At 40.8% G+C, this 15778-nt stretch overlaps 1 protein-coding gene across 2 annotated transcripts in view; it reads right to left on the bottom strand.

Moving 5' to 3' along the window:
• The window catches only part of znf385d (zinc finger protein 385D), a 112557-nt gene that overhangs the window by 40660 nt on the left and 56119 nt on the right, over positions 1 to 15778 (bottom strand). For both annotated transcript variants that reach the window (XM_023964621.1, XM_023964620.1), the window contains exon 3: positions 10785 to 10892. In XM_023964621.1, the coding sequence (XP_023820389.1) occupies positions 10785 to 10892 (108 nt within the window). The remainder of the gene's footprint in view (positions 1 to 10784; positions 10893 to 15778) is intronic.

Below are 15778 nucleotides of genomic sequence, written 5' to 3'. Positions count from 1 at the left end.
TATGGCCCAGATTCTCACGGTCACAAGGATGCAAATTACAGGCAGAGATGTCTTCAAGGACAGAAAAGGAAAGTGGGGTGATGCAGAGTTGACGCGCTTGCATCAGGAGGAGCAGGAGGTTCCAGCAAAGCGCTTTGCTCCAAAGAACCACACGACTCACAGATCCAACAACAGTCAATCTCTGTTGGCTGTTTTAGTCCACTTTCCTCATGTAAGAGCAGAGCTGGACTCCTTCTGAGTCCCTTCCGAGCTCCTAATAAATTGCGGCTGATGTTTGAGTCAAATTTAAATGATCATATAATTAAAATGCGTGTCTCAGTGCCAGCAGCCCGCAGCCTGCACCCGCTTTCCGTCACAGTTATTTATATTTTCTGTGAATAAGCATTCCATCACAATCTCATTATTCCTGCAGATTGTGGGTGCAGGGTTGACTTAAAACTGAGGAGTTATTGTAGGCGTGGGGTGCAGATTAAGGATAAAATGTTTCGCGCAAAAAAGAGGACACTTTAAAAAAAATATTTTTGCATCAAACAGCCTCTTATGTTTGATGAAAGGTAAACAAGCTCTGCAAGCAGATTTACATTTTTATTCCATCTTTGATTTCAACACTCAATGAAAACAAAGCAGATCTTAAAAATGTGAAATAAAAGGAAATTTAGAAGGAATATAGAAAAATAGTTTTCTAAAAATCAAAGCTAAAGCTCCTGTGGCTTTAAAAAGAAGAAAACATTTTTTGAAGAACAACATAAAAGGGTTTAATAGTTTCAAGTTGTAATCAGAATGTTTTCCTTTACAACCTCAGAGTAAATGATTATTTCATATTTAGAGCTGAGAAATATGTGCAATTGTCTTGGGTCTCTACCTTTTTCTTAACCAGAGTTTTTGCTTTGAAATGTAAAATAGAGAAAGGAAGCCGTCAGTGTTGATAGTTTTCTAACTGAAACTGCTTATTTGTAAAAACAATTTTATCTTGATAACATTTAATTAAAGTTATAATGTTGTTTTCAAGCGAGAGACTTTTTTTGTATTGTTTTTTTTAAAGAATTTTTTTGTTTGTCATCCTCACCGACCCAAACATTCTGCAGCAACAATACAGAGACGGCGGCAAGACTCAAAACCAGGTTTTTTTGGGATGCTCTGACCTTAATGTCTTGTCCCACAGCTACTGCAAGCATTTAGCATATTTTACATGGAGGAAAATTTGTGGCCTTTACATGAAATGACTGGTTCATTCATGAGACATTTACAGATGTATCACGAATGAACCCCGATAAACCACGGAAAAAGTGAGAATAAAACACACACAGAACACATGAATCAACATAGAACATGAATCGTGTGTGATTATTGCGATGTTTACATGCAATCTATTAGTGGTTTGTGCGTCAATTATGTCATTTGAACGTGATACGTTGTTTACGCGATATAAAAGTCTTACATCTATGGAACATCCGTGAAAAGTCCATTAGACGTACATGGAACAGTTGGGAAAAAATGACAAATCTTGCAAAAATCACACACAATTGCGTTAAATTCACGTAAATACCCGTTGGCCGATAGACATCTGCCCACATCCACGAATAACAAACGCAAAAAACACTTTACTCTAAATTACGTTCATCTTGCATGTATAAAGAAAAATCCAAATTTCATACGTGGAAGATGCGCAAAATGTAGGTAGCCACTGTGTGACACAACCTATACTTAGTTCCCAAAGTAAAGAGGTCATTTTTAGTTTTAAAAATGTAAAAAATGTAAAACCACTTGGCTTGGAAGACAATCGGGATTCAGTTCCATCAAATTTTGTCTTGTGTTGTCAATTTGTTTGCTTAAAACAAAGGAAAGGGGGGGGGACTAATAAGCATCTCAATAAATCACTGTTTGTTTGTTTTTGTTGTTTTGTTGCACATCAGCTTCAGTGAAAGAAATCATTATGAATCCAAACCATGTCTGTGAAGGATGCAGAGAAATACAACACAAAGACGGTGACGCACAAACACACATATAGGGAGGCAGCGTCATGGATCAGCTGAGTGACAGCTACCTTACTTACAAATATGTGGCACATGTAGGACTTCTCTTCCCCAGCTCCCAAATTCTAAAAAGGAATTAGTTTTAGATCAAAGGAGTGAGCAGGTTTGCTGTTCACCTGAGGAGTAAACCACACCACAAAAATCTCTCATCACAGATGGATCACATGAAACTACGGTTGATCGGTTTTGACAGACGATCCTTCCTGTTGGCGATGCTTAATGTTCCGTCACCAGCTAACATGTTGCTGAACAATCCTGATAACACATACGCCTCATCTGGTTGCGAGGTGAACGTGATAAAACCAGGTTAGATGTGTTTTTGAACTGTGAAGGAGAGCAGGCATCAAGCAGAAAATCAAGGAGGATTGAAATTTGCAGGATGCAGAACAAAACAAATCCCCTGTGTTCTACGGTATTCATTGATTATGTAGCCTTTTCTTTATGTTTTATTATTATTATTTTTTTCAACTTGTCCTGTCCAACAGCTGGGCAAACAGATGAGAGCTGACAGCCTCTTGTGTTGGACATATTTTACTTTAACACCAGGGGTCATGAATCTTCTGACAAACCAGAAGTATGTCTGAATAAACCCCTTCTGTAATCGAGGCCAAACTTTTTTCATTTTAGTCATATTTGAAAATCTTTTGCGTTGGACCGGAAGGAAAAGGAAAGGAGGAAAGACAAGAGAGGGATGTTAGAGAGGGGGGGATAGGGGGGTGATTATAAGGGGGGGTAAAACCATGAAGCAGCATGATATGGATGTTTATCATTACGGTCAGGTTCAGATGTAAAACCAATCTAGAAGGGGCGGGGCCTGTCCACACACACTCAAATGTTATAAACACACCTGTTGGCTCCAAAAATCTCCACATGGCAACATGTACACAATACAAATAATGTTCACACACTCAAACTTATGCATTCAGACCAACTAGTGTGAAATATTTCACTCAATCACGCAAAATATTAGTGCAAAGGTGAGCTAACACCTGTGCTAAGGTGAGTGTTTATGTTCTTCTAAAATGGATGATGGAATGTGAAAAGAAGGAAGGAGAGTGCCCAGCCATCCCCACACCAAGACCCCCGCCGCAGCAGCAGTGGCAGCCAGAACCCCCCAACAACCTGCACGGCAGCAGATAGAGAACAACTGCCCCCCCGGGTGATCACTTCCGCCACCCAGGCCAGGGCCAGCAGGACCGCCACAGGAGCCGCCAGAGCCAGAGAGCAGGGAGGCATGGGGGGGGACAGAGAGTGCAGCTTCGGCCCAACCAGGAGAGCAGCGCCCAACATGGGCCCCACCCCAGAAGAGTGCCCACAGCCCCAAACGAGCACCTCATCACCACCCAGGAGTTCTGGGCATCCCCCCGCCCCAACCCCCGGTACGAGCCAGGACCCCCACCCGCTCCGCGCTCCAGGCAGCCACCCACCCGGCCCACGTTTGATCACGTATCCTAATACGGATATGTTTTTGCAATGTGAAATGTGATTTTGACATTTCCTCCCCTAGTGTTACATGGAAGTTTAGAAGAAAAGTAAACACAAAGAGTTTCTTCCTAAGCAGCAAAGTGGAATAAATCAGGGTTGTAGCTAAAGGGGGATACCCCCGTCCTGCAAAACCTTTGCCCCACTACTTGCCACAGTTACTTCTGAATCTACAACATAAACCACCTTTTCTAAAGTCTTTGAGATATAGAGTAAGCATGCATCAGTTAACTACTGGTTTATAGAGGAAGAGAACTGACTTAAAAACGTGCGTAGCGACACGTTGCCGTGACAGTTTTGAAGATAAAAAGCCAGAAATTGCGGGTTTGCAGCTGTTTATAGACTTTTCATTGAATGTGGCTGCTTGAACACAAGTTGCCATGGCCGGCTGATTGTTAATGTATCTTAGTCCAGTGTTTTTCAACCTTTTTTGAGCCACGGCACACTTTAACCTTGATAAAAATCCCGCGGCACACCAGCATCAAAAAATTAAAAAAAAGGAGAAACTCATAGTCTGTATTGATCTACGGCCCCTCTGTAATCTCACATGCATTTTTGTGATAATTTTGGCAGGAAAAGCTGGAAGCTGCAGCTGTTTTTTCTAAAAGATGTAATAAAAGTTAAGTTAGAAGATTTAAAATTGTTTGATGTGTGTTCGTTGTGGTTGCAAGACGTCAAAGGAAGACTCATTGTGCGCTGAGACCTTGTCACTTTAACCCAATGCATCATGGGAGATGTAGTGCAAACAGCCGCCGAACTCCAGACAGACTCTCGTCTCTGAGCTTCATTGTTTTGTTCACTTGTTCCACGGTCTGAGACCGGATTCTGTGGAAAGCTACACCGCTAAAGACGAGCTTTAGCTGGTATTTTGGTTGGAACTGAGAGACTTTATGAGCTAAATCAGAACAAGGAAGTGAAGACTTTAACCACTTCTTATTGGTCAGACTGATGACATGTGATTAAGCCTCCAAGAATTATTGGAGAAGACAATTAAATGTTTTTTTTTCAGAAAACAGCTGACGCTACGGCTAAGTCGTGGTACTGTCATTCTCATCAAAGTGTCTTTAATAGAATCAAATAAACAGAAAGAAAAAAGTATTTTATGATATTTCATATTCGTAACTACTCAGTGTTTTATCAGGGCCTGTTTGGATGAACACAGAGCTGAAATCCTGGAGATGGAAAATGTTTTTAGATCAGTTAATGAAGGCAATTTCCCACGGCACACCTGACCATCTCCCACGGCACACTGGCTGGAAAACACTGTCTTAGAGAATCTGTAATGGAAGTTGTGACGAACGGGTGATGCTGTGGTACAGTGTCCTTACGCCACACACAGCCAATACTTCTGCATTTGCACTCCCACAACCGTGTTGAACATTACAAAATGAAACATCTATTTTATTGTTTGCAGATCGACAGCGAAGCAGGAGATTTTACACACAACTGTCTCAGTTTCCTTTTAAAGCATTATTGTAAAATAAATCAAACCAGGACTTCTGCCAGGAAGGGCTCTGGTAAAGACAAAAGTTCTGTTCGGGCCAAAACAAACACATTACCTTGGTTTTCATCATTCTTCTTTTCTTATCTTGTATAATTCTCCCATTTTTTGGCTGCTGGAACATTTGGCAGCAGCTCCAACCCGTTCAGCATGTTTGTTTGCCGTAAGAGCCTCTCAGTTACAGAATGACCTTACATTAGTCCCTGTACCGTATCAAGGGGAAGTAAAGAGTGCTTTGCGAATGCGCTGCTGAAAATGTGTTGATGCAACTCTGAAATGATAATTCCAATAATAATTATTACAGATAATTATTTATTGCCTTATTTAATCCGTTATTTATGACCTGTACTTTTACTTCCCCCTTGTATTATTTTTATTCTTACCCATTGTTACTTTTTTTTTTCGTACTATTCCAACTGCTATTTTTTTTTTTTGGCTGCTGTGACAACCCAATTTCCCCCTGGGGATCAATAAAGTCCTATCTTATCTTATCTTATCTTATCAAAAAAAGGAAGCAAAGATTGCTCCCGATTTTTTCACAGTGACATACGTGTTTCTTGTGTTCATCATTCGTGGATGTGCGTAGATGCCCCTCGAGGAATTCGCGGGTCTTTAAGTGAACTCTGTTTTCAGCTCATCAAAAGTTTTGGTCTGTTTAGATTTTTTTGTGCGTGATTTTTGCAAGATGCATAGACAAATTGTGGCTTTCCGTGACCGCTCCACGTATGTCTAAAGGACTTTTCACGCATGTATAACTTTTATTTCACCTATACAGTGCTCATGCCATACTAAAATGACGTATTCAACACACGAATCACTAACAAATTTAATATAAACAGCGCAATAATCACACACCGTGTCTATGTTGATTTACGTGCTCTTTGCATGGTTTATTCATACTTCCGTGGTTTTAATGTGGATTATTCCTGATAAATCTGTAGAAAGTTAAATGTAAAGACCACAGCTTTTCTTACTCTTCCACATATATTACCACATGACCAATTTTCTTCAGTGCAACATGACCAAAGTGAACGTAGTGGCTGTGGGACGCAGCTTTTATAAAAGACTTCCCATGTCCAAGATCAGATCAGATAAGCCAAATCAAAGAATAATAATAATAGTATAAATCAAGAAAGAGCCCTCTGAAGCTTCAGTATGGCTGAAGGTGAATCAAACACACCAGGTATTTACACCTGAAGGGATCTAGAATCTTGTTTTTGTTTTAGGGTCTATCACAAGAAGGAGGTTTTCTTACCAAACAAAGCTGCAGTGATGTTTTGTTTATTCATTAGACCACACAAACGTCCAGACAAGTCATCTTCTCCTGAAAGTAACCTCATGCATCAGGAACCAGTGGTTAAAGAAGCATGGACCCTCGTGGTGAAGACAGTACATCCCATAATTGTGCGTCAGTTCAAAGTAAGGATCCTTCTTCAGCAAAAAGCAGAATCGGGATGTCTGTGTTTGAGAAAACTGAAATTGGGTGAAAAGTTTAGAGTATTAGACCTGAATTTGATTGTCTTAGGGAATCCAACTGTTGTAACCTACAGCTATTAGAACGCTCTACAATGGTACTGGGGCAATTACCATATCACTGGTGAACAATTAACATCACCCAGTGAGGGCCCTTGGGCAAGGCCCTTAACGCTGCTGCCTCCTGAGTGCAGCTCGTCTGCAGCTCACCGCTCCCCCAGGGGGATGGGTCAAATGCAGATAACAAATTTTGCACAGGTGTGACAGATAGTGGGACTTTATTGTTATTATTATATTTGTAACAAGTATCCGAATACTCAGATATTTTTGTTCTGTTTCAGAGACTGGAAAAGGTAGGTACTCTGGGACATCGCTGATTGGACGGTGATATCCAGAATAGTAACATAAAAAAAAAAAACTATTGATCAATGACATGACATCATGTCTGCTAGCCTAGCATGTCGGAGAAGTCATCCGTGAAATCACGTATGTAAAATGTTCATCTAAGGTTTTGGCAGTTTTTGTTTTTTCACTAAAGATGAAAAAATTAAAAACATGTTTTGTGTTGGAAACTCGTCTTCATTTGCTGTCTTGCTTGTAGTCAGCTCAAATTTGAGGATGGAATAACTGCAGAGAACGGGGGGAGCCAGTTTAGCTCATGCTGGTTTGCGGCGCCTTCCATCCGTGAAACCAGGGTTCGACTCCAGGCTGCTCCCTGTTCCCTTCTCTACCTCTGCCGGTTCCAAGCCCAGCTTGAGAAGGTTGCGTCAGGAAGGGCATCCGGTGTAAAAACATTGCCAAATTTACCATGCGACTTGTTCGCTGTGGCGACCCCTGATGGGAGAAGCCGAAAGTGGAAGAAGAATAACTGCAGAGAACCTTTTCAGGTCTTGTTGTTAAATGATCCAAAACAACAGAGATGTTTTTTTTTTACTGTTATTCTAATCTCTTGTTCTAAATAAAAGCATTCAAACCTAATAAATGAAATAGTACGAATCGTGGTTTCATCTGTTTCATAAACTGAATGGGATCGTCACCTGAATGACACTCACATCCCTGTTTAAAAATCTTTCTTTTTTCTCTTAATCACTTTTCATTGTTTACTTTTGGACCGGTAACAAGTAGTAACCCTGTAATGAAGCACGCCACATATCAGGCTGACTCACACACATTACAGGCTCATAAACACGACCCCATCCAGTAAAACATCTTAAAATCCTTAAAAAAAACTTAGCCTTTTCCCCACTTTATGATCTCAGACCATAAACCGCAGTACAAACAGACCCCCTCATCCTGAACCCCACGTTTGGCTGAACGCAAAGAGGATTTTTTTGCCTTCATCCTCGCAGACGGACAGCTACGGAGCCCGTGTGCTGACATGGAAACAGTAAAATACATCTCGTTCCCACAAATTAATATTCCGTTCCCTTGAAATAATTAATTTGTGCAATGTGTCTTCCATGCATAGTAATGTGACCCACACAGACAGAAATGTGAAGGTATCTGCTGTAAATCCAAATATTGCTCACATCCGTGTTTAGGAATGCCTCATGACGTGAATGACAGGTTAATGATGGGCTAAGTAGCATGTAGCCCACTAGCCTTCAGATGTAAAGCGACTGGAAATGATTATGTTAATAAAAGACAAGTCATGAATATTATTATTCCCATTCGACCCTAAACTACAATATGCCATACCGCAGCTGGCTGGCCGCCCGAAGACAAGCTAAAGAGCTAAAGAGCTAAAGAGCTCTGCGGCGGAGCTAGGAGCTACGTCCGGTAGGTGAAGCAGAAGGCGTGGGTATCCAAAATCTTATGATATTTTTCTGATTTTCATTGAGACAATAATAGATCATTCTTGTTTTTATTCATCCCCTCTTGAACAAACGTGGGTCACAGAGACATGGAAGTGGCGTCAGAAAGCGGCTTTTGCAGCAGGATGGACAGAGACCATACCGGGATGTGAATGAACCCAGACATGAAAACGGGATTACCGATGCTTTTGTGCTTTTCAAAATAAATAAAACTGATCTCTAAACATCTTCCGTGTCTTCAATGATATGTAATGAGACGGACAGAAATGTAAAGGTATCTGCTGTGAATCCAACTATTGTTCACATCCCTGTTTATGCATGACGCATGACGTAAACAATTATTTTGTTCGGACAAATGAATTAATTCGTGGGAACGGAATATTATTTTGTGCGAACAAGATATTAACTGGTGGGAACGAGATATATTTTATTTTATTCATGTCAGGACACGGGCAACATAAACAGCAAAGGATCACTTAAAATAAAACAAGCTGATGAACAAACAATATGAATGGAAGGCTTTTTCCATGTAAAACATGATCTCATCCCCGGTAAACACTGACCCATTGAGCGCGTGAAAAGGACTGATTGTTGGGTAATGAAAGGCGGCTCGGCAATGCGAGCGAAGGATCACTCTGATTTAACACATAGAACAGCAGCAATTTTCATCTAAATTCTTTTAATGACTTTCAAAACAAAATGGAATTTAAGAGCTCTTACATAAAACCATTAAATCTAATAAACTCTCACCTCTGCTGGAAATTTTAAACACGGTATTTGTTAGTGGAGGGTGTGGAAGGTATGGATTGTTGCTAGATAGTGAAGCTCAGACATGGTTACTGTCTGAGCTTCACAAACAAGAGTGTAAAAGTAAAGTGGTCTGAATGAGACGGGCTCTGCAACCCGAGGATCCACATGCAACTTTTACCCCTCCGTTGCGGCTCCATGGCTTTAAAAAAAATGATTTATATCAAGAATGGGTTTGTAGTATTGTTTTGTTTATTTTAGTCACCTCCTGTTTCCATGGGTGGGTGTTCACCTTACTGACAGACTGGAATGGACGACCGTTGCCCTCACACCCAACGGGATTTACACTTCAGATGCTAAGAATGGAGCAGCATCTCACTGTTCTTGATCTAATGTTGATCGATTTTCCTTCATTCCATTAGCTTTACCTCTTTCAGGTCAATAATATTTAAATTATTGTATATTTAACTAATAAAGTGATAGTCACATGGGAAAAACTTACAGCACAAAAAAACCTTTTCAACAACAACTTTCATCAAAACAACTTTCTTAAATTGTTCTTGGCCGTTTATTAACGTTTTAATTCACGTTACATCTGCACTTTTTTTTCTATTAAAAGCCTCTAAAAAATGAAATTCCCACCCCGCTGCCTCAACAGGATTTGACCTGCAAATTTCGGCCAATCAGATCAACCAGAAAGGTTACCGCCCCCAAGTGACAAACACCCCCCCTGAACACTGCTCGCAAACCCAGCGAACACGCAGGAGCGCGGATTGCAACCGTGCAGTTGTAAAATGAGAGGTCACTCGGTTAGCATTGCGCGGTTGTAAGGTGCCTCACTCAGTTCCTCAGTTATCTTTGTGCTTGTTTAATTAATGGCAGCCATGAAGCGCCATATTTCATTGTTAAGTCAATGTACAGATGCGATCAGAGATCCTACAATGCATTTTAAGCACATAGTGGGCGTCACATCCAGAGATCAATGCCGTTGAAATTGCGTCACGGCAACCAAGGATGCACTCAGCTTTGATCCGTGATGTAGTCATTGGATGGAGTCCAAAACCAATATGAATAAATGAACAAAGGAATGAATAAAGCTTTATTTAGATAGCAGTTTCAGGGAACCAAAGTGCTTCACAGTAAAAGAAAGACAACATGGAGGAGAAGCTAACAATTCTCTTCACTTGACTATGATTCTTTTCTCATTTGCATCAAGAAAATAGTGACAAGGTCCTCCAATTTTATCCTTATATTGATTTTAAATTTTTTTCTGTCCTCAGAGAGGGACAGGAAGTCGTCAAACTGGGTCACAGAGAGATGATAGAAGTACCGCTGAACGCGCCATCATTGAGACGCAGCTCCTGCAGTAGATGGTGAAGATCACCGTACTGGGAGAGTCTCTGAATAATGTCATGAAGCCATACATGGAGACGTGGTTACCAAAGCTTTTGTAGAGCTCTTCAAAATAAATAAACCGGATCTCTCAACATCATCTGCGTCTTCCATACATTCTAAATTTGATATACAGTACAGTCAAAAATTGTGGAGAAACTTGGATTCATCAGAGGGTTCAAGCAGAAAGACAAAGGTGTGTCTCGTTTTTGACAAAAACATCTGGGTTAGAGAGTCAAACTAGTTCTGTGCTCCAGTTCTCTGAAGCATCATTTGTTTCTGTCTGATGAAACTTTGTCAGAGAAACTTTTCGACTTTTAATCAAAGCAAAGCTGCCTTCACCTGGGAGTTGAACCTCAGCTGGCAAACGCTGCAGGAGACGTGCTTCCTCTTGATGATGGGAGGGAGGCCGAGGGTGTGATGGAGGATGGCTTTTTGAACCGGGTCCATCTAGAGGAAGGAGAGAAACAAAGACTAATGAAAAGATGGCTGACGCTGACCCGCGGATGCCACCGCGCTCTGAAGAGTAAACAGGTTGCTCGGCTTCGTTAAGAAAGCCAGAAATCAATCTTTCATGGCGTCAGCGGGTGAATTCTGGCTTATAGGAGGATTAATTCCATTTCCTGAGCCGAGCTGCGTGCCAGAACCCTCAGTGACCTCAGCATGGGGCAACTTCTTCAACAGGACAGTGAAACATGACATTTGGTCAATCTTCCCACTCTGACTCCAAGTAAAATCAACACTTTGGAAGCCTTTTTTTTTTAAACAGTTCAATTCATTTTTATTTACGGTATATAGCCCAATTTCTACAACAACAGTCGACTCAATAGGCTTCATACTGGTAATTGTGTAATGAACATGAAATCATAAAATAGTTAAGAGGTATTGGGCGCAGTTTTGTCAGAATACTGGATTCTGACTGACACCTAAAGAAGTTCTGGTCACGCAGACTGGTCTCTATTCCAACAGAACCTTGGAACACAGTTTATCACACCAGCAGGACAGTAGAAAAACATGAGTAACTTATAGTTTACTTTAACCTATTTGGTAAATTTGATAATACTTGTATATTGATATACATTTAATGCCCTTTGAGGCATCCATAATCAGAAACATATAGACATCTTGGAAGCAACTGTCCTCCCATTTGTGTCAGACGGTTCCCGCCTTTCAATTCAATTCAAATCAAACAACTTTATTTATTCCAGAGGGGCAATTCTTTTTAAGGTGCAGACTCTAGCATTTGAAAAAAAAAATGTTCATCACGTAGACGCAGAAAAAGGAAGAAAAAAAGAAATAATCTACAGTACTATAATTCCTCAATAGTGTCACAAGAAAAGTTAGAGGGCTGGACCCAAGTGCAGCAGGTTTATTAGCTCAGCTAAAAGTCCACAAAGCTAAATAAGGGTCAATAACAGGCATACGATCATCAGAGGAGAGACGGGGTAGTCAGGATCCAGGTGAGAGTTGGGGAAGAAGATCAGCTCCAAATATAACTCACTAAAAGAATGTTTTTTTTTAGCATGCCAAAGGTAATATATTACCATATATATGGATATAGTTTACTCTGAAAGGCTGAAGAAAAAAAGCAGGATAAAGGCCCTTAAGCTACAAAAACAGAATAAAAAATGTTCCAATGACAGTTTCTAACCATGGTAACAGCAGAGGAGCAAATAAAATCCCATTAAGATGTCTTTTTTTGGTATGTATTCCGTTCATTTCTTATCTGTTGCAGATATTCGGACTGTAAGCAACCAATAAATATTAGGGGGGAAATAAAAATCCCTTCATGCAAAATCTTCACTTGATTTTTTTCCCTTTTTTGTAGAAAAGAAACTTTTGAAGCCACTTCAAAAAGCATTTTCAATTTCCTTTCATTGATTTGTTTTGGAAAATAAGCATGCAAAAATAATACTTGGAATCATTCCAAAAAAAAGAAGACAGCAGTTGACAGAACCCTGTTTGTTAGAGTGTGGAGGCTGCATCTGGACCATGTCTCCAACCTTCCATCTGTGTGAAGTTTTTAATAAAGCCATGCATCCACATCCTTGCTTTTGCGCTTTGGCCTGAATCCTGCAGCTGCACCTGCTTGTTCTCCCGCCAAAGCCAGAGCAGATTTAGCAAGGTTATGCAACAGAAATCTGGCAGAAAGTCATTAAACGTGGTTGAAAAGTGAGCAGACACCAAACTCTGCTGCAAACCTGGATGACTTTAGTCCGTCTTCCAGTGCGCACATTTGTTTTCGTTAAAAACATGATGTAAATGGATGTTTGTTTAGTGACTTTTTTCATCATTAGAGTGATTTCCTTTTCAATAAAAGGCAGATTTGTTTATGTTGCAGGCGTTACCGGTATTGCCGCGGCTCCTCAGGTCTTACTCGGATTCTTTCGCAGTTGTCTCATTAATCTGATGCAGTTCTGTGCTGCGGCTTCATTTTCAAGTGGAAGTCCACAGCATGAAACGCTTCTAAGCTGCTGCTGCTCAGATAATGACTATTTAGGGGCGGATTGATGGTTTATTTGTCAAGGTAATAAAAAAAAAACTCCAACGAACAGACAAAAGACCCTCCGCTGGGCAGCAAGCGCCTGCATTTCAGCTTCAAGAGTGGCTGAAAAGCTGCATTGTTGCCTGTTTGTTTGGCGTGTCTTTTCCTTTGTGTGCTAGCAGAGAAAAAGAACAAACACCTTCACTTCCCTGCCACAAAAAAGAAAAGTCTCACTCGGCTGGGGAACGTGGAAAGGTGCTGGAACAGTGTGGGAAGTACAACGTTGTTCTGCACATAACAGGCTCAATCATTTTAATTGAGATTTACTGGCTTTCAAAATTGCAACTAAAATTTATATTCAATATTAGGAGTGACCAAAAAAGGCAAAGTTAGATTTATTTCTCCAAACTGCAGGTCCAAGTCCTTGTTTTTGCAGATACAAAAAGCGCCAGACACTTAAAAAGTAACTCCTGCTTTTTGGTAACCACCTGCACTGGCAGCGAGAGCACAGTTAAACACCAGACAGATCTTTTTTTTAAAGACTGACTTATGGAAGCAGGTTATCAGGTGCAGCTCAGGCAGCAGCTTGGAAACAAAGTCTGGCTGAAAGTTGGCCTCACTGTCAGCGCCAAGCGAATCAGGAGCAGCTGGGTGGGCAGGCAACCGGGTCGGCTCACCGGAGGAGGAGGTCGTCTCAGCGAGGGCAACTAGAGGCCGAATGATGCAAGAGAGGAGGAAAAAAAGGTCCAGGAGAGGCAGAACCGTCAGACTGAGAGGAAAAAATGACTGTCAGTCGTCCTGTCTTTGACCTCGCTGGAAAATATTATTTGAGGAGGAGAAAATGATAAAAACCTGACATTTCTTCCTGCAGTATTTCAAAGCAACGCTTTGGGGCTTCAGATGGATCTTTCTGAAGCCTCACAGTGACCTACCTCTGCCTTTTAATGAAATAAAGGTGACAGAGGTGATGCAACACCAGGGTATTGCCGAGACATGCCGACCGAAAAAAGGGGAAATTAACGTGATTCAAGAAGATGAAAATGTTTTTTTAACATGTTCTTTTCTGATGATGGGGACACAGATCAAGAAAATCTATTTTAAAGTTTCATTTCTAAGTATTTCTTTATTCGAATTCAACAACAGCAGCAGTAAATGCAGCAACAGCAGCAGCAGTGCAGCATGCAGGCCCATACTGGTTAACAAAAGTAAGCAGCAGTTATAGGATTCATGGGTCTTTTCTCATTTTTCCTTTTCACAAAGGCCTTGAGTTCTAATAAAAAATGATTGAACACAAAATTAAATTATTTGCCTTTGGGTTCCTCGATTTTCCTGTGAAACTCATTCTTGATCTGAAAACTAGAAAAACCTGAGGATGGAAGGAAACAGAGATTTCTGTTTGCACTTCAAGGTGACAAGAAGTAAAGCTGATGCCGCTGGCCATTCTTGACTGAAAATGATTGTTTTAAGATGTCTTTAAAGTCGTAGCAACCCAATCTCCTAGAGATTTCACCTTCTAACTCCTCGAGCATCATTGGGAAGCTACTTGGGAACAAATTTGAGTTTTAAAGTTTGTAAATTTTGAACGATGTTAGCGTGGCGAGCTCACAAAGTGGCATTTCCATGTAGCTCGCATTTTTTTACCCGCATACTTTGAATATTAAATACATGAATCCTTAGCTCAAACAGAAAATCCCAAAATTTACTTTTGCAGATTCTTGTAAAAATGACTTAAATAAAATGGTTTTTTTACATGAATTTGTCAGATGAAGGTCTGACCAGGGTGGCAGGGGCAGACAGGGCGAGTGGGGGGTATGTAGCAGACACTCGGCTAGCTAGGGAGGGTAAAAAGGGGTGGCGAGGGTGGGGACGAATAGTACATGCGGGCCAGAAAACGCCTCTTGTGGTTTTAAATCTTTTAATTTTTAGAAGTTTCTAAAAAGTCGTCTATTTTTTGCTGAATTTCTTCGTACAGTCGAGTATAAAAACAAAGTTCTCAACATCACTAATTAAAAACATGTTTAGGTTGGTATTATTTTAAAGGGGAAAAACCCAATCGGACTCGCAGGTGGGTCATCCAAATGTGATTCCTGGAGGTGATCTCAGAGGAAGATCCCTCCTCATTGGCTCTCTCAGAGCGCCTGTAAGCGATGCACAGCATCCCAAAGTGGTTTGTGGGTGTTTGCCAGAATGTCAAACGCTGCAATCATCATTGAAGTGTAATTGTGTTTTGGAGCAGCAGTCAAATAATCTTTAGAAGAAGAATTTGCAAACAGAACGTGACACGGAGCCGCCTGCTGGCAGTCAAGTCAGGGAGGGAGCTCAGAAAAGTGAATGCATGGACAGCTGTCCAACTGCCGGCTCCATCATTACTCCTGGAATGGAGATGCAAAAGCTTGAAAAAGACTTGTTTGAAAGCTGGTGCTAACTATCAGCAATTACGAAATCCTCTCAGCAGCTGTCTGCAGCTCTGAAATTAACATAATAGAAGCCTGCAAAGCTATGAGGAGATAGCAGAGCAGTTTCAGGTAGCCGTGGCCGCGGTACATAATGTAATTAAGGAATGGCAGTTACCAGGAACTGATGAGGTCAAGCTGAAAGTCTGCAGCAAAGAAACTTTTTGAAAGTACTGCTCAGAGGAAAATGTTGAATCAATATCCCAATTTGACCCCAGCAAAGGTCTGGTAGACCGGTGACGTTTTTCCACTGTTGTGTCGGATGTTTGGACTGAAATAGAACAAACTGAACTTTCTGCTGCAAAAAAAAACAAACGTCAGGAGAAAAAATAAGAGCAGAAACTATTCATTGGTTTACAACAATGTAGTTAAATATTTAGAAGTTGGGAAAAAGTCAA

This window comes from Oryzias latipes, chromosome 16 (assembly GCF_002234675.1).
Source record: "Oryzias latipes chromosome 16, ASM223467v1".
NCBI classification, from domain to species: Eukaryota; Metazoa; Chordata; class Actinopteri; order Beloniformes; family Adrianichthyidae; genus Oryzias; species Oryzias latipes.
Note: the sequence above shows the minus strand (reverse complement) of the source record. Positions and strands in the feature narration are given on the sequence as shown.